General features: G+C 39.6%; 1 protein-coding gene across 6 annotated transcripts in view; it reads right to left on the reverse strand.

The window, feature by feature from the left end:
• Positions 1-5,949: 5,949 nt before the first annotated feature.
• TJP1 (tight junction protein 1) overlaps positions 5,950-24,378 on the reverse strand; it is a 276,897-nt gene continuing 258,468 nt past the window's right edge. For 3 of the 6 annotated variants that reach the window (XM_019533451.1, XM_019533448.1, XM_019533452.1), the window contains 5 exons: positions 15,783-15,961; positions 14,133-14,610; positions 13,190-13,407; positions 10,821-10,904; positions 5,950-7,469 (listed from right to left, as the gene is read on the reverse strand). In XM_019533451.1, the coding sequence (XP_019388996.1) occupies positions 7,375-7,469; positions 10,821-10,904; positions 13,190-13,407; positions 14,133-14,610; positions 15,783-15,961 (1,054 nt within the window). In that variant the 3' untranslated portion in view covers positions 5,950-7,374. Of the gene's footprint in view, positions 7,470-10,760; positions 10,905-13,189; positions 13,408-14,132; positions 14,611-15,782; positions 15,962-16,707; positions 16,778-24,378 lie in introns of those variants that run through there. The other 3 variants (XM_019533449.1, XM_019533447.1, XM_019533453.1) reach the window with 2 other exon arrangements.

A 24,378-nucleotide genomic window follows, 5' to 3' on the forward strand; every position in this document is an offset into this window, starting at 1 on the left:
CCAAAACTCAGTAAGCAGCCCCACACCTGAAATAATTGCCCGCCCCTGATCTACGGCCTATGGAAGAGATCCTACCCCTGAAGTTATTGGATCAGTTAGTACTCATAAGAAGCCTGGCTCACTGAATCCTCTGCTCTGTCCTGTGCCACTGATCCCTTCCTCTGCCTTGTCTCTCCTCCCATACACAGTAGGTGCTTCTTTCCTGTGGTAAGCTCTTTTCCTCTCTCGCTTCTCCCCTCCCAAGATCGGCAGCTACCTTCCTCTTGCTTCTTTCCCTCCCTAGTCCTACCAGAGAGGAAGGAGTTGTGACCCAAAGTGCAGCCAGGTCACAAGCACCCGGCCTACCACTTTAAAAGTTTGAATACCACCTTGTAGAAAGTCTGTTTCTACAAGGCCAAGCACAAGAGGGTGTTATTCTTACCTCATGCCTAGGGGCTTACCAAGCATGATTACCTAGTTTATTAAATATTACTAATTTTTATTGGACCAAATCGTAGAGTGGGGCGATGTGTCAGACAAGATTTTAGGCATCAAGTCCTCTTCATCAGAGAAGGGAAAGCAGCAGCTCATCTAAGCTAAGTTTATGTTAGAACAAAGCTTTAATTTAACCTAATGCTGTTAATGCATTTGACCTCTGGAGCAAAAAAGTTAAAAGAGAAAGCAGTGAAAAGCAAGTTGAGCTATAGAACCATAGCCTCTATATGCTTGCTTTGGTATTTAGTAAAAGTTTGAATTCCTGATCCCAGGGTCATCTTCTGAAGACGCTGTGTAGATTCATAGATTGTCAGGCCGGAACGAACGTTGGAAGATCATCGGAAAGATAACTGGGGTCAGGTGACCCCAGCAAGGCGACTGTCGAGTCTTCTCTTGAAGATTTCCAGGGTAGGTGATCGCACCACCTCTGGAGGGAGCTTATTCCACAGTCTGGACACCTTGACTGTGAAGAAGTTTTTCCTAATATCGAGTCTGAATCGATCTTCCAGGAGTTTGCAGCCATTACTCTTGGGTGCCATGGTGAACGGTTGCTCACCAAGCCCATGATGTGCTTCCCTAGTGTAGTGGTAAGCTGCTACCAGGTGCCCTCTCAGCCTTCTTTTCCTCAGGATGAAGAGTCTCAGCCTTTCCTCGGATGGCTTGCCTTTTAAGACTCTGATCATACGGGTGGCTCTTCTTTAGACTCTATCAAGCTTGTCCACATCCTTGTTAAAATGTGGTGCCCGAACTGGACGTAGTACTCCAGCTGTGGTCTCACCAGTGCTGAGCTGAGTGGAAGAATCACCTCCTTGGTTTTGCTGGAGATTCATCGATTGATGCATGCCAGAGTGTTATTTACCCTACTGGCTACAGCATCGCACTGCTGGCTCATATTCAGACTGAGGTCTATTATTACTCCCAGGTCCCTTTCATTCACGGTGCTAGTCAGTTTGGTGCCACCAAAGTCTGTAGGTGTATTGGGGGTTGCTCATCCCGAGGTAGAGCACTTTACATTTCTTGATGTTGAACTTCATCAGGTTCCGATGTACCCAACTTGCCAGCCTTTCTAGGTCCGCCTGTATCTGTAGCCTATCTTCAACCATGACCACGCTCCCCCATAACTTGGTATCACCCCCGAACTTGGCCAGCGAGCTCTTCACCGCCACAGCCAAATCATTAACAAAAATATTGAAAAGTACTGGACCAAGCACCAACCCCTGTGGGACACCACTGTCCACTTCTCACCAGAATGCCATAGGTCTGTTCGCTACGACTCTCTGGGTTTTATCCTGCAGCCAGTTTCTCACCCACCTGACTGTCTCGGAGTTAAGCCTACAATCCTCCAATTTTCTCATGAGGACATTGTGGGATACTAGATTGAAGGCCTTTTGGAAGTCAAGGTATACAATGTCAACTTGCGCTCTCATGTCCAGGTGGCAAGTTACCTGGTCACAGGAGGAGATGAAGTTGTTAAGGCAAGACCAGCCCGCAATGAAGCCATGCTGGTTGTCATTCATGTGTAGTCTTCTTTTTTGAGGACAAGCATTATAAAGTCAGAAATGGAGCACAACCAAGTAGACAGAGACACCCATGGACAGATGGAGTGGTATAAACCTACCGGTGATAGGTTGTTTAGGCTTTATCATTTTCTGTACTATTTTCTCTGCCACTGTAGACATTCCTAACGTTCCCCGCCCTAAAGGCAATAACCTGCTTTAAAACACCTACAAAACATAACTTGGATATTGCATCCAACCACATGGCTAAACTCACTCACAACAATTATTTTCAACAACTGACATTTCCTCCAGACTATGAAGGCAGCTAAGTGGACAAAAATAATCCCCCAATACATTCACTCTTCAGTGAACTAGGTTGAAGAACTTTGATACAAAAATGACATCTTTATCTGGACTGAGCACCTAGCCTCTCTTATGGACTTCCACCATTATTTGAGTAAGTACCATCCTTCCAACAATTTCTCTATGAAATACTTATATCAGTATCAACTTTCTAGATATTATATTTAGCAAAAAACGGCACCATACAACCAGTTACAGACATAAACAATGATGGGCAGTTACTTTTTTCACAAAACCAGTAACCACCCCAGACTCATCATGAAGATAGCAATCTATAGCCAAGCATACCTTCCTTTCACCTCTGCCATATACTGGCTCACTGATGTGGTAAGTATTTTGCTTACATTGCCTTTATCTAAAGACCTACCACTGGGAAAAGATTCCAGCACTTCTGAAATTGTCCACTCTGTGTAGACCTACAATACTAACAAGAAATCCCACACTGACTGCATAGCCTTGATTTTCATATGCTATCCCCTCCTGGAACAGTGTAAAGAAAGATCTTTAGTGACAACTTACATTCATACCTAGTAAAAACGTCCCATGGGGACCTTCTGGATCTAAAAACAACTCTACAACTCAAAACTATTCTTCAGAAGCAAACTCTCCACTAACTCAACACCAAAGGGAATCGAGACTTGCTTAGACAAAGGCAAAGTGTGCCAACACATCTCCATTGCCACCATGATTGACAACAATAAAGATCACCAGAATCCCTGGATCCTAGATCTCACAGTTCAAAGTTCTTGTCCTCAAAGAAAACTGCACAATACCTAGAGAATATGAACCTGGGCAGAGAAATTCAGACTACTGAATGCTGGAAATTGCTCATTGGGAGACACCTGCTCATTACAAGTTACCTTTCATCAGTAGGGGATTACTTCCCACTTCCCTTTCAACTAGTCAGATTTATTAACACATCTGTTAAACTAAAGGTTTTATTCTAATGGGTACTTATTATTTTGACCAGTTCTGTGCAAATTCTGGGCAACTGGGGCAAGAAGTAGGAGCTGCATGAGGGAGGAGCCAGGAGACCCCAGCAACAGCATAATGTGGGGAGCAACACCCAGACTAGGAACGGAGCTCAGACAGCTTTGGTTTAGACCACAACTCCTCCTTTTCAAGGTCTGATGAAGGGCACTTGATGTGCAAAATTACCTGATCAATCTCCCAACTACATTAGTTCGTCCAAAGGAGATATTAACTCACCTAACAAATCTTGCTTTTCTTATCCCTGGACCACCGGTTACAATATTAAGAGACTGGAAAGTCCTTGCCACTTTAATCTTCGGTAGAATCTGGTTATTAAAAAAAAATCCAAGGACCACGTATACATACACTTAGAACCTCCAACAGTGTACACTCAGGACCTTACTGTGTGCATGAAGTCAACCAGCCCCCGATAGTACAAAAGGAAAAGATAACATTATTTTAAACAGCAGAAATGTTATCTTTGGTGTCTAGTTTTAACTGAATGCTATAGATGGTCTTTGAGGATGGTTTGTGAAATCTAGATTTTAAAGGAGAGCATGTACTAACTATATACTGATATCCCTTTTCAAATATTAGAGAAATTTAAATAGAAATTAACAAATCCACATCTCCTTTCCCCTTGCAGTTGGCTCAGCTTTCATACAACTAGCCATTTTCCAGGAACTGAATTTCAGTTGAAAGAGTCAGAATGGAAGAGCGCCTACCACTTCATTCTATTTAAAAACGCTTTTCCAGGTCACTCCTATATAGCAAAAAAGAAGTGCACCGATCAGCTTCCATACACTTCCCCCCATTGTAGATAGCTTTGTTTTCAAATCCACTCCTAGCTTCTCTCCAACTTGGAAAAGACAAAAAAAATTACCTATCTGCTTCTAACTGAGTCTGCATATCTACATTTTCAATTTTTCTACTAAAGTACCTGCCACATGTGACAGGCCAAACAAGTACTTTCCACAGCGTTCAGGAGCTTCCAGCACTTCTGAAATAAAAGAAAAACTTAACACTGTTGTACTCTGCATTGTTTGTAATAAGCATGTAAACAGGTGCTCATGTTGCTGCTGCAAATGGCTCACAAAGCATCATTCCTTAATGTTCCTGTACTCCTTTTAGAGAGTATCATGTATAATGTCTCGTGTACATCTTGTAACTTCTTTTGAGTTATTGGAGAGCTGTTGTAAATAGGCATTGGAATTTCTCTGAAATGCAATGCATGCAGCATTCAGGCTTTCCATATTTAGAAACCAAAAAAGAAAAAAATTTTTTGGAAATATATAGAGAAGTACAGCTCAACATATAGAAATATATAGAGAAGTACAGCTTAACATTTTAAAAGGCATTTCTGCAGCTATGGTTTTCTACTCCCACTCTGGGGACTGTGGGATAATCATCTGCAATACAATAACATAGGAGAGCCATTGCCAAGCTTAGACATACCAACTAGTTCACATTAGTCCGGATACTTTCTAGTGCATTCCAAGTTTGAAAGATGCAGCTGGCTTATTTTCTTCAGTGAGCATAAATAAAAAATCCAAGAGAAGTTGCATTTCGATGTTTTTTTTAAGAGTGTTTCTGGAATGTCAGCAGACTTTTGAGAGAAACAGACAACACCTTAGTCATCAGTGGATGAACATTCACGCAAACAGTCCCAAATTGTAATTCTAGTGAATACCTTAAATCCCTAATTCTCAACCAGGGTGCTGCAGCACTCCAGGGTGCCTTGGGATGCCTTTAAACATACCTCAGAATGCCAAGTATTGATAGCACTACTAGGTCTACAAACATGCTTCACAAAATAAATCCAAAGATCGCAAATAGGGATCTATAATGTTAAAACCATTCTTACCTGTTGTGAGCTCTCTCAGTTCTTTGCAACAAAGGAGTTCTCTGGTATTTACTCTCAGTCAACAATGAATGAAAACTAAGAGCTGGCATTTTCTGATGGGTGCTTTGGGCCTAGTATCACAGCATCACATGTTAGCCAGACATACTGTGCAAGTTCCACAACCTACTGAATTTGTGTATGTATTATTGCAACCAAATTCTGAGACAACAAAATTTAGTTTAATATATATTTATTATCTTTCAACTGAACTGAACTGAAATCAATTCAATTTAATCTAAGTTGTACAGTTGGAATAACTGACTATTAGAGCAAGTCTAACTCTAAAAATGTTGGCTTTAAACATATAGTAACTTCTAAAACTATAATACCAAGGCTTCTTTACTACAGAGATCCTTTTAGCACCATACCTACTCCTATAGCAGATTTCTATTAAATTTGGACACAGCTCTTCAGAGAGGGACATGAGATTCTGAAACATGCTGGAAAGGTATTAAAGCAAAGCAATTTGCAGTTGGTCTGAGCCTAATGTCAACCTGTTGATACAAGATACAATTGTGCCATTCATTCTTGCAACAAGTAATAACTCTGAGTAGCCCCACTAAGGTCACATCACACTTGTACTTCCCAAATAATTTGCAGTGACAGCACATACCGTTCAGTGAGGCTACTCAAAGTACAATTCTACTCAGCCTGAGTAAGGGTGGCAGAATCTCAGCCTTAAAACACAGAAAACTGCTCTGGTAATGTGCACAGAAATGCACTGCAGAAACAATAAGATACTAGAAATCTTCTTTATTATTTTAAAAACAGTTTTATTCTGTATATTTAGAAAGGTGTAATTTTAATAACTGCAAAGAAAAAGAATCAGCCACACCTGTAAAGCTAATAACTGATTAACAGAATGCAGTGGTATATTATCTAAACAGTAGTAGCGCTGATGTGCCATAATAAACTGTCTATTAGTAAAAAAATACATTTCAGGGCACATAGTACAGCATCCTTATCACAAATTACAGTAGGGATACTTTAAGAATTTAACCAAAGTAAGAGAATTCTGAGTTATATTCTTTAAATGCAGCAATTAAAAAGGTAACAACTTTGTGCATTTAAAAAAAATGTCCTTGTTCATGTATTGTAGAAATGCTGCTTTATTGCTGCAGATGTCAAAGTTCAAGGCTCAAAAGGTATGAGAATACAAAGATATCCTTAAGAAACGGTTTTGTTTTTATATATTTTATATATATAAAAAGGTAAAGCTTATAAAAGTTAATTTACAAACCAAGAACAAAAGTGGTATGCACGCATTATATACAGGCATTCTATAACATCTAAATTTTTAAATGCATAGCAGAAAACATACCATCATTTTCTTCTGGTTTTCTTCTGCTTGCTCAACACAAACAGCACTTGCTCTCTAAACTGACAAGTTAACAAGTTTTCCCTTCCCTCAAGCCCCAATCTGTCTCATGATATATTATCTAGGTAAGCACGAAAGCCATACAAACTTAGTAATACAGAGAACTATGAGCACTAAAACTATTAAAAACATGAGGGTAAGGCATCCCTGCTGGTTAATATGTCTGTAATGTGGTTAATTTACAAATCCAGAGAGGCAACTGAACCATAGTCATCTCACATGCTTTCTCTCTTTCCCATGACAATGTTTCCATACACAGCAAGTAGACGTGCTTGCATTACCCTCTTTGTAGAGGAAAACATCTAAGTTGTGCTAGCCAAAGTTTATCGCCACATTATTTGACATGTACACCGAAGAGCCATTTAAAAACCTTGATACCAGAATATAGTCTTGTGTATTTTAAAACAAACAAAAGTAAAAAGACAGGCCAAATTCTGTATTTCCACCAGTGGACTATGAACTAAATTCAATTCTTCTTAATATACTCCATTGGTACTTCAAACTTTTCCAACAACAAAACATTAGCAGTGTCCTTTAAAAACAAAAACCCCCATCATAGAGAAACCCACACGCACCCCACATTATTCCTACTGTACACTCCCTGTTTGTGGCATGTATTTTGACCATGGTTCAAGAGTATACTTGCTAAACCATTGTTAGTTAGAGCAAGATGCTTAAACAAGAAGTTCCATTATCGCTTATATAGCAGTTAATACTTGATAGTGGTTCAGTTTATATGTAAGGTCCATTTCAGTTTCACATTATGTACTCAGCTAATTTAGGGATTAGAAGTGGTCAATTAGGACTGAGACACAGTTTGCTCCAACAAGATAGTTTGGATCCCCAGGAAGAGACTTGTTCTGCCAGGTTTTGGGGTCACCTGTGGGAGGAAAACACAATGTTGGTGTTTAGTATCCAGTATCGAACAGTATACATCTTGAAACAGGCATGTGTTGTTTTTTTTCCCCCTCTCTCGATAGTAACTTTTTGTTCAGCACAAACATGTTTTACAATAAGAGCCTAGTTAGTATTTTATTCACGTAACTCCTGAGAGTTCAAGGATGGTATGACATTGTAACATAATACATTACTCATTATTGTGTTTATTCAAAAATAGATTTGGTGGCACTCCAAAATCACTGTATATGCAGATTTATTCTGAGATGCACCAACTTCCCCTTCAAATCATCCAAACTCTCCTCTAATTCATAAGCACCGACTAAGACTTCTATATTAAAAGCCCCAAAACAGAACATCTTAACTGGCTTTCAAGAACAATATGGTCATAAGCTCAGGATCAGTTGTTTTTACCAGTCACTATGAAGTGGTGGAAATTTTGTTTTATACTATGAGAATTACCCTAGAAAGGACCTAGAACACCAACTTTGCCTCTGAACAGAGTATACCACTGGTGCAATAAAAATGACTGAAAACCACTAATCTTGGAAAAATGTTGTGCTGGTATTTTAACAAGAAATCTGCTTTCAATAAAAGTTTAACACTGATCTCTTGTTCATCTGTGGTCACTTGAGGCATTATTCAAGTTACCCTCTTTGGCCAGACCACAGAGGTTATTCTAGTCTGGATATTTAATTGCCCCTGTAGTTTTATTTGAAGAAATTTTCTTTACTTGCTGACCTAAAAATCCATTGTATAATGCTGTATAAAAGCAGTGTCCTCATTCTAACACATCAGAAGCACATTAGCAAGAAAAATACATTAAAAGTTCTTTAAAGTTCACAGAACAAATGGCACTACATTGTTTCACTACAGTGAGCCAAAACTAGATCTGCCTTAAGACCTGTACAACAGACTAGGCCAACTCCACTACATACAAGTTTTAAAAGCCTGGAATTGTTACAGGAGATGCATGTACATTTCACATACTCTTCTGGCAAAAAACTCATGGAAACAAAAATATGAAGTACACAATGTGCTGAAGTGATGACAACATCTGATGTGGAGACTAAGAAAAAGCAGAAATGACTCAGAGCTATCTTGGTCTGGTAAGAAAATTTAAAACCAAACACTACTGCACTCAGCAAAGGCTAGTCATTTTAAACTGGAGGATTTTCACGCCTGTAAATACTGCAATTCTTCTCCATTTGAAAATAGTTGTCTTAGGAAATACCAGAGTACATTAATTCAGCGTTAAATTAGATTGTAATAAGAGCAGTTTGTACTCTCATTAGTGAAGTATCCTAAATCAGGAGATTTTTCTTCTTTCAATATGTGCCAAACTTTTGATTCTAATGAATGCAACCTATGGCTGCTGCTCCCCAAGATGAAAATAAGATTAGTTTCCTGTGATTTTTTCACTCACTTGAGTCCTTTGCTTAACTAATAAGTGCAATAAGTGTGAAATCAAAGCCAAGGTAATATAGTGCTGCATCCAGCTAAAGATGCAGTTTTAAGTTATCCATACTCAGCGTTAAAAGGAGAATTAAGAGTCTGAAAGCAGTGTACTTGACTTAAGTGTAGCATAAAACAGGTTAGTATGAGCAAGTCAAGTTCATTTTAAGAACAGAACATAAAAACAATTTAGAATAAGCTGAGATAGAACAAGAGATTTAATAGAAAAAGTAACAAAATGCTGGAAACCATTACTAAAGGCATCTGAAAAATCAGAGTCCCATAACCAGCTAATGTAAAAAGAGAGAAAACAATAATTTATTTAAGACACAGTATGGTCTACTTACATATCAGAAGACAGAATTGCCTACTTTTGAAATTGTCATAGAGCAAGATTATGATACACATCCCATTTCAGTTAAACAGAATAAAATGTAGTGTTATAAAGCCAATACACACAGTGTTAGTACTTCTACATGTTCTCACACACACTTAACACAAGACAACAGATCTGTCTCAGATATTTAAGTTACTATTTGAGAAGATTAAGAGTTGTGTCTTCATTTCAAGTAAAGTCATGAACAGGTTTTTCAATTACAAAATTAATTCTCTTTAAAGTTATATATTTTGAGTCTTTAAACCTAAGTGTCAATATTTTAACACTTCCAATTATGTACACACAAAGTATATCCATGCAGTACATGCAATAATAGATTAAAACCCAAAAATTATTGCCATTAATCTGTCTGAATCACTGGATCCCCTTCATGGAGACTGATATGCTAATCTTTCAAGTGTCAACACACTGGTATTGACAGAGAGATACATTAGTGACAAGAGGTGAATATAACATTTAAAGACAAAATGTATTCTTAAGTACATTTTCAAGTATTTTTTTGGTTATATGTATTATATGTATGAGTATGCATTAATGGTATAAGTATTTCTACTATAACGTTAGAAAGTAGCTGAATAAAACCTGAAGACTTTCAAATGTGCAAAGACATTAATTTTGAGGTCTCCTTAAATTCACAGCCATTTCATGAAATTGCTTGAAATTTACATAAAATATAAATTAGGCTAACAGTCATTGTGTAAAATTTCAACCAACACTGTTTTCCCTGTTGCATGTAAGAGGATGGAAGTAGAAGAGAGCGTAAAGATAAAAACAGGCTTAAAGTTGCAACCAGGTTGCAATGTTAACTCAGAAATAACCACCTCTATTCTGGGACAAATGGTGGAAACAAGGAAGAGACTTGCAGAAAATACAGCCACATTAGAGGTGAACTGTAAATATTCTACAGAAACACTGGTTCCCTTAAACTGTCATCAACTTGCAAACAGGGAAACAGCTAATAGGTATTAAAAACAGTGATTTGGCATGCAGATTAAACTTATGATTTGCCAAAGTATTAGACGGTTAATTAAGCAAAAAACAACATTAGTTTATGGTACATAGGCCAATTAGGGTTACATACTCATCCCCCCCCAATTTTAGTGCAAATATCATTTCAAAGTGTTTGCAGCTGTAACAGTCCTCAAGAAGGAAGACGCACAAAAATAGTGGTAACGCTGAATGGAGCAATGGTAAGGTAAAAAAGACATTACTGTATTTCTCTGCTGTCAATCATGATTTTAACTATGAATCTGTATCATGAATAAACGCGAGAAGAAACATTTGTAATGAAAGTGAAATGGAGAGTTTGACACAAATACAATGATCGAATTATACATTACACAGCATCACCTTTAGCCAAGTGAACTTAAATTATACGATAGCACCCAAAAGCCCCAAAAGGACAGAGGGAGGACAGCATACCCGACGAGGAGTCGGAGGATTTTAGAGCAAAAGACCAACCATCAGGGGTCATTGACGCACAATGTGGTAAGCGCAGCTCCACTGGCTTCAGGAATTTTAGTCCATGAGGCCCACACATAACCAGGGGGCTGAGCAGCGTTTCACCTACAGGTAAGAAAAACAAAAATATATGTTTGTTAAAAGAAATCCATACTTCCTGAATACATTCAATTTTACTTCAAAAAATATTTTCTCGTTTGATATGCCATATAACTACTTCATAAATGCCTCTGAAAAATGTGTATGAACCTTGTCCAAACAACAGCTTCTACTAACGATACTGTGGACAGTGATGAGAACTGAGGGAAAAGGAGCTTGCAATAGTGAATGAAGCACTCCAGATGTGCTTGTTGCATGTGGTAGATGGATCACAAAATTGCACAAGTCTATGACACTACTGTTGAGTCAGAAGACATAATAGAAGGATCTGTCAGCTTATCTTTGCATTTAACCACTGAAGAAGGTAATGAGATCATGCTCCCCAAATTAACCCTAGATTTAGGTTATGAATTGGAGATCGCTTTAAATCATATTTTGTACAAAGTACCAGTAGTGCTTAAACGGCAACATTCCTGAAGTAAAATCCCTTTGTAGAAAGAACTTCCCCTTGACTTCTTGAGGTGAGGGCAATATGTACTGTCTGACTAAATGACTACAGGTTTCCGTTTGTCTGCATTCTGAAATGACTATTGATAAAATAAACTGATTACTGTAAGGCCCTCTACTAGTTGCATGTATTATGCAATTTCCTGGTTAACTGTTAAGCAGCCCGATCAGGGGCTCCCCCTCCAGCGGCAAAAAGGCATGATGGATCTGATGCATGATCCCATAATCGGACTTCCTTCTATGCACGTGTGGGATAGCAGGAGGCACACTAGATCCTATCATGCCTTTACCTGGACATGCAGAGGGACTCTGAAAGGACTGCTGGGCTAAGAACTGTACTTTGTCATTTTAATATGCTATGCAAAGCATTCTAGGAAGCAGTCACTATCATTCAGTGACAGTCTCGTGCTTGTCTGGAAAGCAAGACAAAAAAAGAAGTCTCGCTTGTTTGACTTAGAGCCCAGTATCATAATGAAAGGGTATCAAATTTATTTGGCCCTGTGGGCCAGTCTGGCAAGGGCATTACATGTAGCATGCACGCTGGCTCCAGTCCAGTGTTACACAGAGCATGGGGGGCGCAGTCCAGGATGCTTGCTGCATGCAGCACCTGCACCAGAGCAGTCCTGTCCACATGGCTGATCTGTGGACCTAGTCTGGACTGGACAATCTAGCATGCACAGCCAGTCAGGGCTGAATGGTGCATGTGGCACCCACACCAGATTGGTAGTCCTGTACAAGGCGACTAGTATTTGCTTTGGATTCAGCCCATTCAGGGGACAGCGATTTGATCTGGTGATTTGAATCACTGTCCGGATTCTATTTAGCTGAATCTGATTCAGCCAGGCCCATTCCCCACCCCTCTCCTAGCCTGGCAATGGCTGCCACAGCTCTCAGCCCTTGATTTCAAAAAAAAAAAAAGCCCTGGATCACCAGGTGCTGCTAGGCAGGGGGTGATCCCTGCTGCCCCTCACTGCATGGGGGGCTCTGCATTGGCCTCCCAACCCCTCCCTCACTCCCCCAGGCCCCCCACGGGTGCCCCGCCCAGGCCAGCTCCAGCCCTTTAAGAAGAAAAAAAACCCAGTGAAACCCCAGGTTCACTGCTTCTGCCGGCAAGGGGTGATCCCTGCTGACCCGCACCATGTGGGGGGTTCTGCACTAGCCCCCAAAGCCCCGCAGCTGCTGCAGGAGCCATGAGTCTGGGGGTTTTCTTGTTTTGTTTTTTTACTTAAAGGGCTGGAGCTGGTGTGCAGTGGATGCAGTGACAGGGGCCACTGGATGAGTAGGCAAGCACGGGACCAGAGGCTCCCGAACAAGTGGTGTGCAGCAGCGGGAGCCGCCCAGCTCTGTACTGCACCTGCCCTGTTCCGGCTGGGCAGCACTTGCCCCAGCCCCACTCCCCCTTACCACAGAGACCTTGATCTGCCCTCCCCTTGCATCACACCAGACTTTCCAGCTGCACACTGCTCTCCAAGCTGCTGGGCTGTGCTCCTTGCTGTCTGCATGCACCGCTGCACATTTCTTGGCCAAATTAATCAGCCACACAATTTTCGATACAATCAATTTTCTTTATATCAGTACTGATCTGATGTCAGACCAATGTATCAGGGCACCTCTAGTCAAAAGAGAAGCCCTGAACATTATCCCACCTGAAAGAGTTTGAACAGAACCATTTTCCTTTGTATTCCTCACTTGTGATCATTGTGGACCCAGTCTATCTTATCCTGTGTTTTGCAGTCAACACATAACTAACAGATGTTCTATTAAAACATAAAGCCAACTCTTACCTTTCTCTTTGTCTAATGGTGGGAGGATGCTATTGTCTCTGCAGACCTTGAAATAGATTTCTTGTTCTATTCCCTCTGGGATGGCTCCTTGTGGTATTATTATACTAACTCCAGTCTCTATGGAGCTTAATACACCACCATTGCTGTTAAACACACCTCTTGCTGTTGCTACAACAGTGTGTCCATCCTCCTCCTCATCATCCTCCAAAGCTGAAGGGCTAAATATGAAAGATACAGATTAAGCTTGGCTTTTTATATACTACTGCCTTCCTCCATCAAATCAGCAGCACACTCTACTGCATTCATTTACCAATGGACAGACCCGTTAGGTTAGTCCTGTTTTAAGAAACTTAAGTGATCAGATCAAATGTGTGGGGTATCTAAGCAGTCAAATACAGTAACACAATTTTCGTTTAAGCTTTGAGAGAAAGAATATCCTTGCTGAAAAGCAAGGGAAAAATTAACTTTGAAAATGACCCAGGCACCAGTTAATTCAAGATCTTTGATCACTCAGAACTAGTTGGGTTTTTAAAAACTCACTGCCTAATTGGACTAAACTGTAATAGTATTCTGAAGAATCCCAGTAACTCCTAGCTCCTTTTTCTGGAGAGGGGTTGCTCAGAGTAAGATACATGTTAAAATTTAAAAAAGACTCATATCAAGAATAAGAACCACACCTGAACAAACTTCAACATGAGAGACTGAATGTAGACAGACAGAAAAGGAAAAGGGTGCCTAGTTTGCACTTCTTCCCAAAAGCCATTTGTCCACTAATTCTCAAAGATTAACTTCTGCAATTGCTGTATTGTCAAGTGTCCTCGTTTATGGGTTTGAGCCTGGTAAGACTAACAGCAACAAACCACAGAATGGAAGCACAGCAAAAAGGCGTTGCGATTTTACAGGCAACTTCTTAAGCTAAAAATGTACAAATGAAAAATCATACCTTACAGGAATGGCTTTAGGCACAGCATTAACATTATTTGGTTGATATTTAGGCTTGTCTGCCTGTATAGAGAACGTATCCATTCCACTGTCAAACTCAGAAGGCTGCAATGAGCCATGTGCTTTTAAAATTGGTTGAGGAGAATTTGGAGACTTTGACGGCAATTCTGGTTTATGTTGTGTTTCATTTGGCAGGAGATTGTGGTTGAATTTAGGGCTTTCAAACTTGCGTTCAAATGGCCTGGCAGCACTTGTGTATGGTTTTGTTGTAAAGCGATTGTAAGCAGGAGTGACTGGTTTTTGAGTCTGCTCACTTCCATTAAGTGGACCCTTGTCAGGGAAGCTTTTCTGAGGATAGAAAGTAGACTGCACAGTGTCCTCTCTGTTGGAAGATCTCAAAATTGCTGGTTTATTCTGAGGTGGAGGAGGGTCAGGTTTAGACATTGTAGAATTCTGGAAATCTACTGACACAGAGTTAACTGTAATACAAACAATTGAAGAAACAGTCATACATGGAAAATCCATAACATGTAAGCCTTAATATTCAATTATAGACCCCAGTGATGCATAAACTCCCACTTTTAATAATCCCAAGAGAAGGATCAGTTTCTTCCCCATTATTCTGATGTAGCAAATTCACAAACCATATTAGGATAAACATTGTTTTAATTGATTTTTCTCCCAGTCCCAGAGGGCTCAATATAGTAAGTTATAACTGTATTGTCAAGATTTTGTTATTCTCAGTGTCCAAGTTAAGGATTAAAGAACTGTTCTAAAATTAAGCTAATGTTTAAAAGAAGTATTAATTATGTATTCTAGGAAAAGGAGGCCAATTGCCCCACTCTTACTTTTTCACAACTAAAGCAACTTTTGGTCATCTATATAAATACAAGTTATGTTAAGGTACATATACTTGTCTGATTTGTACTATACAAATTTCACACATTTTGGATGAACTGGAGTAGATGAAGCAGCATCAAGCAAAAACTAAACTGCAATATGTTCACAACTGTGCTACAAACAGCTGGAAAAAAAAGGACATTATAAGTTAAGGCTGCCTAAAGTTGAAAATGATCTTTCTGAACACTTGCTGGGGGGACTCAAAGTCAGGTTGGGGTAAAGTTGGGAGAAAAAGTTAAACTGATAAACTGTACCCTTACTGTTGAGGCTATTAAAATCACATAGGCAAAGCTAGTTTTGCCCACTTGATTAAGTAACTATTTAAAGCTACCAGATGATTTCCCAGTCTACATATTATGAAAAACTTTTGTAAATAATTTTGGTTCAGATATCAACCAGTCAGAGAAGAATGGCTCTATGCCTCATGTTTAGTGCTTAAATATCTACGTTGGTACTTAAAAATAAAAACACCCTGTAATGTCAAGTGCTAAGAGAACTCAAAAATTCCTCCAAAATTAAAAAAATCTGCATCTTTAAATAACAATGTCCTGGAAAGTTACAACTTCATTAAATTCTCTTTTTTTTTTTTTGCTTAACTGAAGTAGAAAGTATAGCAGTAACAAAAAAATTGTGTGTAACATGGCTCAATTTAGGAAGTCGTACAGTAACAGAACTCTGTGCCAGGGAGTTAAACAGAGTTACTAACGTTAACTCTATGCAGATTACATGTGTCAATTTTCAGATTTCATACCCTCAGAAAGTGCAGGCTTGTGATGTGCCTGAAGAGAGAGCGCAGAGTTATTAATTGACTGTGGTTGTGTATATTGTACTGGAGGTGGAGGAGGAACAGCAGAAGTAACTTGAGGAACCGGCTCATAGCGCTTTTCACCAACAGGCCTATCCATTGGTTCAGCATCAGTAGGCTTCCCCCTGTTTGAATAAAAGAAAAACAATTCTCTGAGCATCCTGTTTCAAAGTTTTCAGTGTATGCATTTACCACTAATTTTCTTCCTATGACCATCTGATTTGCATCTTTTCCTATAAACATTAAACACATTTTCCTTAACATCCAATCCTAAATGCAAAAACATTCATTATAAACACAAGAGATTTCAAGACAACACTGGATCTTTAAAAGGATTAGTAACAAAAACCAAAAGATGGCAAACAAAATGCAGATGACATTTTAGATGTATTTTTTGTAATATTTACCTGTAAATCCTTCATTTTTAAATTTAGTTTTGGGGGATTTTCAATGAAGGAACTAAGCTATAAGTCAGGTATTCATAGGACAATTTTAAATTGAATTAGATAGGGTATTTTGAAGAAGGCATAACTGGGTGTGGAATTATAAGATTGATTCCAACTGAAATTTTCTAAATACACCTGACATTTCAACAATGCCATCTTAATTAGAAAAGCAATTAGCTTAAGCTTCACTAGCTTTATGTGCATAAAGTAGACACTTAAAAATCTTAAATTTCAAATATTTACATATATGTTAGGTATTTTTCCAAAAGTCAATATTTCAGGAAATAGCCAATTTCACAAAAAGCTATAATTGTTTTGGACTGTAATACTTTAAAAACTTATTTTCGGAAACAGTGTTTAAATTTAGGTGCACATAATGCCTGTGATAAATATGTAACAGTGAGAGGATACCTTAAAACATCCTCATATCAACAGCAGTCTTACCACTTGATGTTCCTTTTCAAGTAGTCATAGCTAGTGTAAGAGCCAAGAAATCTAGGTGATGGCAAAGCAAACAGCAATAGAAGAATGAAAGAAAGATGGTCATTCTATCTTAAGCATATTATTTCTTCATTCAAACTTTATGTTAGTGCTAGAACTGTTTATATGACAAGACAATGTACAAAAAAAAGACAATATTAACTTAGTCAAGCTTACCCCTCTAATGCATGCATTCTTGTATGTGTAAACATAATGATTGTATATTATGCTTTGAGATATTTTGTCAGTGAACCACAGGCAAGAAAACCCTCAAAGCATTACTCATCTATAGTTTCTAGAAGTAAAGTGTGTACTAATATTAAAGTCTGAATACCCATAACAACACATTGAGAACAAAGCATTTATATTCTACTTCACTCTGAAAAAAATGTTTTTTTTTTACCAAGTCATGCTCATCCCATTCCTGGGCCATTTACTGTGTCTATGGTATTGTTCATGCTGCACTTCAGTTGGCCAGATGAGAATGTTTATATAAATGAAGAGTTTGGTGTTAAATTACCAACCCAATCAGAGTCCATGCCTTAAATGTTTCTAGTCAACTTTAGAAATTCTTGTAGTTACACTTTCAAATAAACTATTTTATTTCTGCCCATTAGAAACAAGTGTAAATGCAGAAGTGTAATGTGGAAACACAAAAGAAAAGAAACTCTTTCAGAAACGTCATCTTATATTGTATCAAGAAAATAGGTGTTCTAACAGTACACATAGTTCCCCCCCACTTCCTATATGCCAATGAAAACCGGGCAGATATAACACTTCAGTTGTAGCGACAAACCATTACCACAAACTTCTGTGTTTGCAGGTCTTGCAGCTATATATACACACACATAGAAAGTATTTAATTTATTTACATATTTATTTAAATTCTGCAGTTCATGGTTTGTGTTGTGTAAGTGCCATTTTGAATCTTTTTCCTTCTAGGAGATTAGAAAAAATCCACACTCCTCCTAAATTCATTTTTAAAAGAAATATGAGTCTGTAAGACAACCAGGGCTCCCTAGTTGCTTCCTATTTGTCATCCAGATATGAATAGGTTAACCAAAACATTTTAGTTGTTCTAGAAGTTCTAAAAGTTTAACATGTTTATCATTAAGATAAAGAAACAGATTCATAAAATAAAACTGAAGTATAATTACTATTATTTTACTTAAGCTTCAAGAAAGTTTTTTTCCTAACAATTTTCTAAAATAACATTTTAATATTCAATTCCTTTTTTCTTTCAAAGCTATGTAAATCAGTTTTGAACATGACAACCCTTTATATGCCAGTGGACCCTGTGTAACTCTCATTTATTGTGGGCTTATTTTTAGTCACTGTTTTAAAGCTATGTATTTGATAGTTGGTTATGCGTATTCTGTTTATAGGACTAGAGCCTGATATAGTGACATTTACTTAACATTTGGAAAGGGAGTGCACTGATGACTTGCAACTAGTTTAGACTTTTAAAAAAACTGAACATGCATCTGAAAACAGTACCTCTTAAAGAGAGTATTACACAAAATGTATGTGCATATGCTATTCTCATCTCCACTTACAGTAGTTTCTGGAGGCTCCGAACAGAAATCCGGACCCTCAATGTACTAGGCACTGTAAAAAGTCATTTGCCCACTGATGACTAACAAACCGGAATTAGTAATTAACATGCCAGAAAACAAACAGTAACCAACTGCAAAAGTACTGGAGAGAATCCGCAACATAACTGAATAAAGAAAGCAATACACGAGTAATGAGAAAGCAAAAAGGAACAGTTATAACTGTACGGATGATGTGTTCTGAATTTTCCGCAGCGCTCCTCAGGTTAGAGCAGTAGGCAGTCTGGATGTACTGGATCTCTAGGTTCTGCCTCAACTCAAAAGAGCTGTCTTTTCTCATTCTCAGGAGGTAGTAAGAAGTAAGAGCAGAAGACACTAACAGCCCTGCTCCCTTCAGAAGGATGCTATGAAACATTACTGGGATGACTAATTACAGTCATAACTAATAAATCAAGAGCTATTTGACTGTGAGGGTGGATATGGCTTACTATCAAAAATTCACATTTTAGTAGGTCCTTAAAATATCAGTATTGCAAAAGGGCACTTTGTCTTCTTAGTGTGAACTTCTATTCATGCTTATTTTATACAGTAAATGTCACTAGCCATGAACAGCACTCAGCCAACAGCACTCTAGTTACCACTAAAAAAACATTTTTGCCCTCCTCACTCCTCTTGAATAATTTCTTCTGCAGCAAGCTGTCCCTCTGAAATCACTACTTCCAGAGTGTGCCAATGACAGCCAGGAGAAAGGGAGCCAAAAGTTTGTGAGAAAGAACAAAAAGGAAAGACATGGGCTGGCAGGCCACTTAATGAGTTTTGGTGACCTGTTGAGGGCTACAACTCCCTTTCCGCTCCATCCCTCCCTCCTGGGGCTGCAACCAGGCAGAACCCTGAACCAGCCTGCACCTTCAGCATGCCCCTGCAGCCAGAGTCCACCTGCTTGCGGCTTTAGCACGTCCCTCCTTTACCCCCCCCAAGTTTGGACCAGGCAGCTGCCAGCTGCACCCACAGCTGCCCAAACATGGCTGGCAGCCTCCAGGATGGGGCTGTAGGCATGGAGGGGGAAGGGTGGTATGGGGTACGCTACAGCTGCAGACTGTGACCAGCATGGAAGCAGCAGGCGGGTTCAAGCTTCTGCTTCCATACTGGTGGCAGCCTCAGCCCAGCGAGAGAGTGAGCACACCTGGTACACTGGAAACAGCCCTGGCCATCTGGCACCACATGGCTGCCATAGCCACCGCCTACCCACAGGCCAGATCCATCCACTTGGCAGGTGGCCACTTGCAGGCTGGATCCAATCAGTTGGTGGGCTGCATTTTGCACACCCCTAGACCAGAAGCTGAGCTAAGGAAAAGCCATAACACACCTCTGTTGGCCTCTGGAAGTGCAGGATTATAACTGTGGCCATACTGGACATCACCCACAAATGGCTGTAAGTAGGGTAGGGCTCATTCTCCAATCTCATATAGCTGCATAAAGGCCAACTCTAATCTGAACCACATTCACTGGCACTTAGATGATCACTAGGCACAACAGCACTGCTCTCCACAGAATAATGCTTGTATCACTTTTCCTACTTGGTTGTACAAAAATATTTATGCCCTCTTATGCAGATGTCAATGGACACACGAAGTACCTTGCAGGTAAGGATTTGCTGCCCCCTGCCTCACTCCACTTTTACACTAATTATAATATAAGCATTATCATGCTCGAAGACAGTAAACCTATTGAAAAATAGAGTCAAAATGGTATTGACAGATGTTTTAGCCTCATCTGTACCAGGGCTCATAAAAGGTCCCTTAATGATAATACTTCTCAAGTTCTCTTTGGCTGAATATTGGACAGAAGTGAAACAGATTAGTCACACGTTTAAACATACATAATTTGTACGTTTATCACAACAGATCTATGGAACTTGTTCAAAAGGGCAAAACCAATTTTTAAGACTGAAGAATTGGACGCAACTGTATATCCCCCCCAAATTGTAAGCACAGCTAGTTTTATATTAGGATGCAGAATATTATTCACCAATGTTATTTTTATGTTCACACTAAGGTATGTACCTTATAATTTGCCCAGAGGCTGATAATTGGTGCAGATGACCTGGTGCTGAACACAGAAGAAGTGAAGATTGTGTTCAGCACTTACCAACATGGTCTAGGAATAGTGATGAAGCTGACTGGAAGTGTTTCATAAAGAACACTGCAGCAGAGTTTGGGCCAACACCAATTAACATTACTGCTTCACTACAAAAGAAACAGAATAATTACATAAAAATAACTTGGAAAAAAGAAAAAAAAAAAGTGGAGAGCAACATTTGTTTGAATAAAACATTACCTACAAGCATACAGCCTAACCCTTAACAGTGCAAAATCACCAGTGTTTTTCAAGTGACCTTTAGATGAAAGGCCCCACTGCATGAGGAGTTTGCTCTAATACCTATAATTAAGAATACACTCATATAAGCAACAGAGCTACAAAGGAAAAGGAGAAAAAGAAAGAGACCAAAAAAGCTATTCATGTACTACAGTTGTTGACAACTAAAAGACAGATGTGACATGACCCTTACAAAGCAGTTTCAGTGGTGGAACAGATTTCCTAAAATGAACTTTTTGGAGTTATTCCTACATGAGGAAAGCCTGATTGGTGAACATAAATATGGTGAATAAAAACATTTGTACACATACAAACAAAAAAAAAAAGTCACATTCCTCAATGCTGAACCTATGCAATTCTTTCAAATGTGAAATTACAACTCCACCGTTCTTGTAAGAAACATCAAACCATCCAGACAGCTAAACAGATTACATTATATACACTGTCTATTTTTACTACTAATTTTATTAGAAAAAGTGGTATTTTCTCGCAAGGGTATATCTTCTTACTGCTGGAAGGTAACTGTATACAAAAAATTTGCCAGCCAATAGATGAAAAGCTTCAAGTACGTGGTATACTGAATACTTAAATCCTCTGAATTTTCACAATTTACAAACTAAGCAAGCTTCCAGGTCACAGGCATGCTGCAAGGTAGGTGAATAAGGTAAAGTTTAAAGAAAAGGTACAAGTAGTTCTGGTAAGAACAAATGCATCTCAGGGGCTGGGTGAGACACCAGAAGAGTCTTCCACTAAAAACAAAGCCATCAGTAGCAATGTTTATTGATATGAATTTTCAAAAGTATTTGATTTTGACTGGTCATAAAGACCAGCACTGAATCTGACCCCAAACCCTGTTACTTTCTTATAAAATAATGTTAAAGATCATGACTCTACACAGACTTGTGCATGTTTAATTTTTTGCATTTCAAATAGTCCTATTAACTTCCTGAGAGCTACTCACAATGTGCAAAGTTAAGCACAGGTCTTTTTCCAAGATCACAGCTTCTGTGTGGTTATTCAAACAAATTGCAAGGATATTGAATACAGAAACTCTGCATGCAGCAGAAAGAGAGAAGTTTAGGATTCTTACAAAGCAAATATAAACCTGGGGAGAGAGGTTACAGAAACTTCAGATGGAGAAACACCCCTATGACTTCAGTATGGGCTTATGTTTACTTGATTATTAAACATGCATCAAAATCACTTTCTGGGTACAGACTGGCGAATGCCAAGTATCATCAGATAACATAACCTTCAACCGATACACGAAGTAGGAATGTGTTCTTGCATTTAACTCTTAATGTGCTATGCTCTGCATTCGTGAGAGATCTCTTAGGTAACCTCAAAAGATACCCTTATCAACTGTATAAAATACCCAATATAAGCACCCTTACAAATCTGAATCGACTTTCACTTAAGATCATGCATTGAAAAAAGACTTCCTTTACAAGAGTCCAGTTTACTAGAGGTGCACCAATACATCAGTCGGATATCAGATCGGCACTGTTCTAAAGAAAACTGTCTGCATCTGAAATCCGCTAGATATGGCTACGTGCAGCTGGTAAGTCTAGTGTGGTAGAAGGGGAGGGAAGGGGAGTGGGGGGGGTGGGGCAGATCAAGGCCCCCACGGTGAGGGAGAGGTAGGCCTGGGGCTGCAGAACCCTTGTCCAGTCAGGGCGGGGTGGGGGCAGAACAGTGCTGCAGCTTGTCCGGGGGGCACAGGGCAGGGGGCGGCTCCTGCCATTGCACACTGCTAGTCTGGACTCTTGTCACTCCTTCCGCTACTTGTCTGGGAAGCCATGGTGGTGGCAGGGGTGCCCCTGGATTTGTGCTGGGTGGAGCGGGCTGGGGCCAGGGCTGCATGGGACTCTTCCCGCCCCACCCCTCAGATCCAGGGCCACGTGCCCCCTCCAGTCAGATGAGCGGCGGGAGCCGCTGGATAAGTCAGTAAGCACCAGATGAGCGGTGCGCAATGGCAGGAGCCCCACTCCTGGGCAAGCTGAGGCTCCATCCTGCACCCCTCCTCCCTCCACTGGGCTGGGCAGCGCTTACCCCAGCCCCTGCCCCTGCCCCAGCCCCAGCCCCACTCCTCCCTCACCACAGGGGCTTTGATCTGCCTCCCCATTTCCCTTCCCTCCCCACCCCCCCTTCCACCACAACAGACTTAGCAGCTTGGAGACCTGCCTGCAGCTGGTGGGCTGGGATCAGAAATCGGATCCGTATCTGCCTCCTTCAAAATCAGTTATCGGTATCAGCCCCAAAAAATCTCTACTGATGCCCCCCTACAGATTACCAGTACAGGAATTTTAGGTCAATGAGTATTTTCCTCCTTAGAAGTTTTTAGGCTTCAACAAACAATTTATCATTCAAATGTTTCCTCAAGTCCTTAACCACAACACTGTTACTACTGTGAAAGTTGGCAAGTAGGGAGAATTTAGTAAACCAATCACCAAAGTAGTCCTATGCCAATACAGTTTTAGACTAACTGCTAACATTTTCAAATCTGTCTCATTGACTTAAGTCTCTAAATTGCAGTTTTCAAAAGTACCAAAATCTCAATTCCTAAGGGAATTAAGCTCATATATCACTTGGATACTTTAGAAAATTTGACCAAGAATTACATCATGGCACTATTATGCAACATTGCACCTGCTCCCTTGCTCTTCAATAGTACTAGCAATGAGCTCCATCATGTGGTTATTCCAAGTATGTGTATCCCACCTTCCAAATACTATAATACAGTACAAAAAATTGTATTTCTGCAGTCCTTCCTTATTAACTCTGTTGGAGAGAGTGGACAAATAAGTACTTCTGTCTAGCAAAGAGCTCCATACTGTGCAGCAATGACAGATTAATTGCAGCAAACACTTCAATTAAACCAAAATGATATAATCAATTTTGGCTTTAGTTTAAAAACAAAAACACAACTCTTCCATCATACTACTTATTCCTAATCTTCCACAGGGAACATGAAGCACTCTTGATGCACCTACCTTGACTAATTTCAGGAAAGTTACCAGAAGCTCACCATGGAACTAAACAAAGATTTGAAGTATCTGCTGCCTCTTAAGTTTATCTCTGCTTTCTGAACAACTGCGTCAAATCTAGCAACTTGACATATCCAGAAAAAACAAATTCTTTGATTAGAATTATTGCCCATTAGCATGAAGCACCAAGAATCTAGCATCTCACTCTTAAAACAAAGAATGTGTCACCTATCAATTACACCCTGATGAAGTCACTTACCAATCAGGTTTGGCTTTGCTCTGTCATTTCAATTTCTACCTGAAGTGACTGAAGTGCATCCCCCTCTTGCATAGACCTTCTGACTTTTTGTTTAATTTAATCATTTTCTTTTTGTTAAATACAAGTTTCTTCCAAACCTTAGTTTCTGCATGTGCAAGTAAAGAACCAAGCCTTTATGACAGCAGAAAAAATGGCTTATAGATGAAGCACAATTTTTGTGCACCAAGTTGCATAACAACAACACACTGATTTTGCTTCCATTTTATACTTTGCATTCACCAGACATTCTCCATCAGAAAACAGAAACTTTCTGAAGTCAGTTAAAATCACAGTCTGCATGAATTCCAGCAGGCGATGATCGCTATCGCCCAGGTGGTCGAGCACCCGCAGCCCCCTCACCAGGTCATCACCCGTGGCCAGCACTAGGTCCAACAAGGCGTC

Source organism: Crocodylus porosus, unplaced genomic scaffold (assembly GCF_001723895.1).
Source record: "Crocodylus porosus isolate Cpor-Errol unplaced genomic scaffold, CroPor_comp1, whole genome shotgun sequence".
NCBI classification, from domain to species: Eukaryota; Metazoa; Chordata; order Crocodylia; family Crocodylidae; genus Crocodylus; species Crocodylus porosus.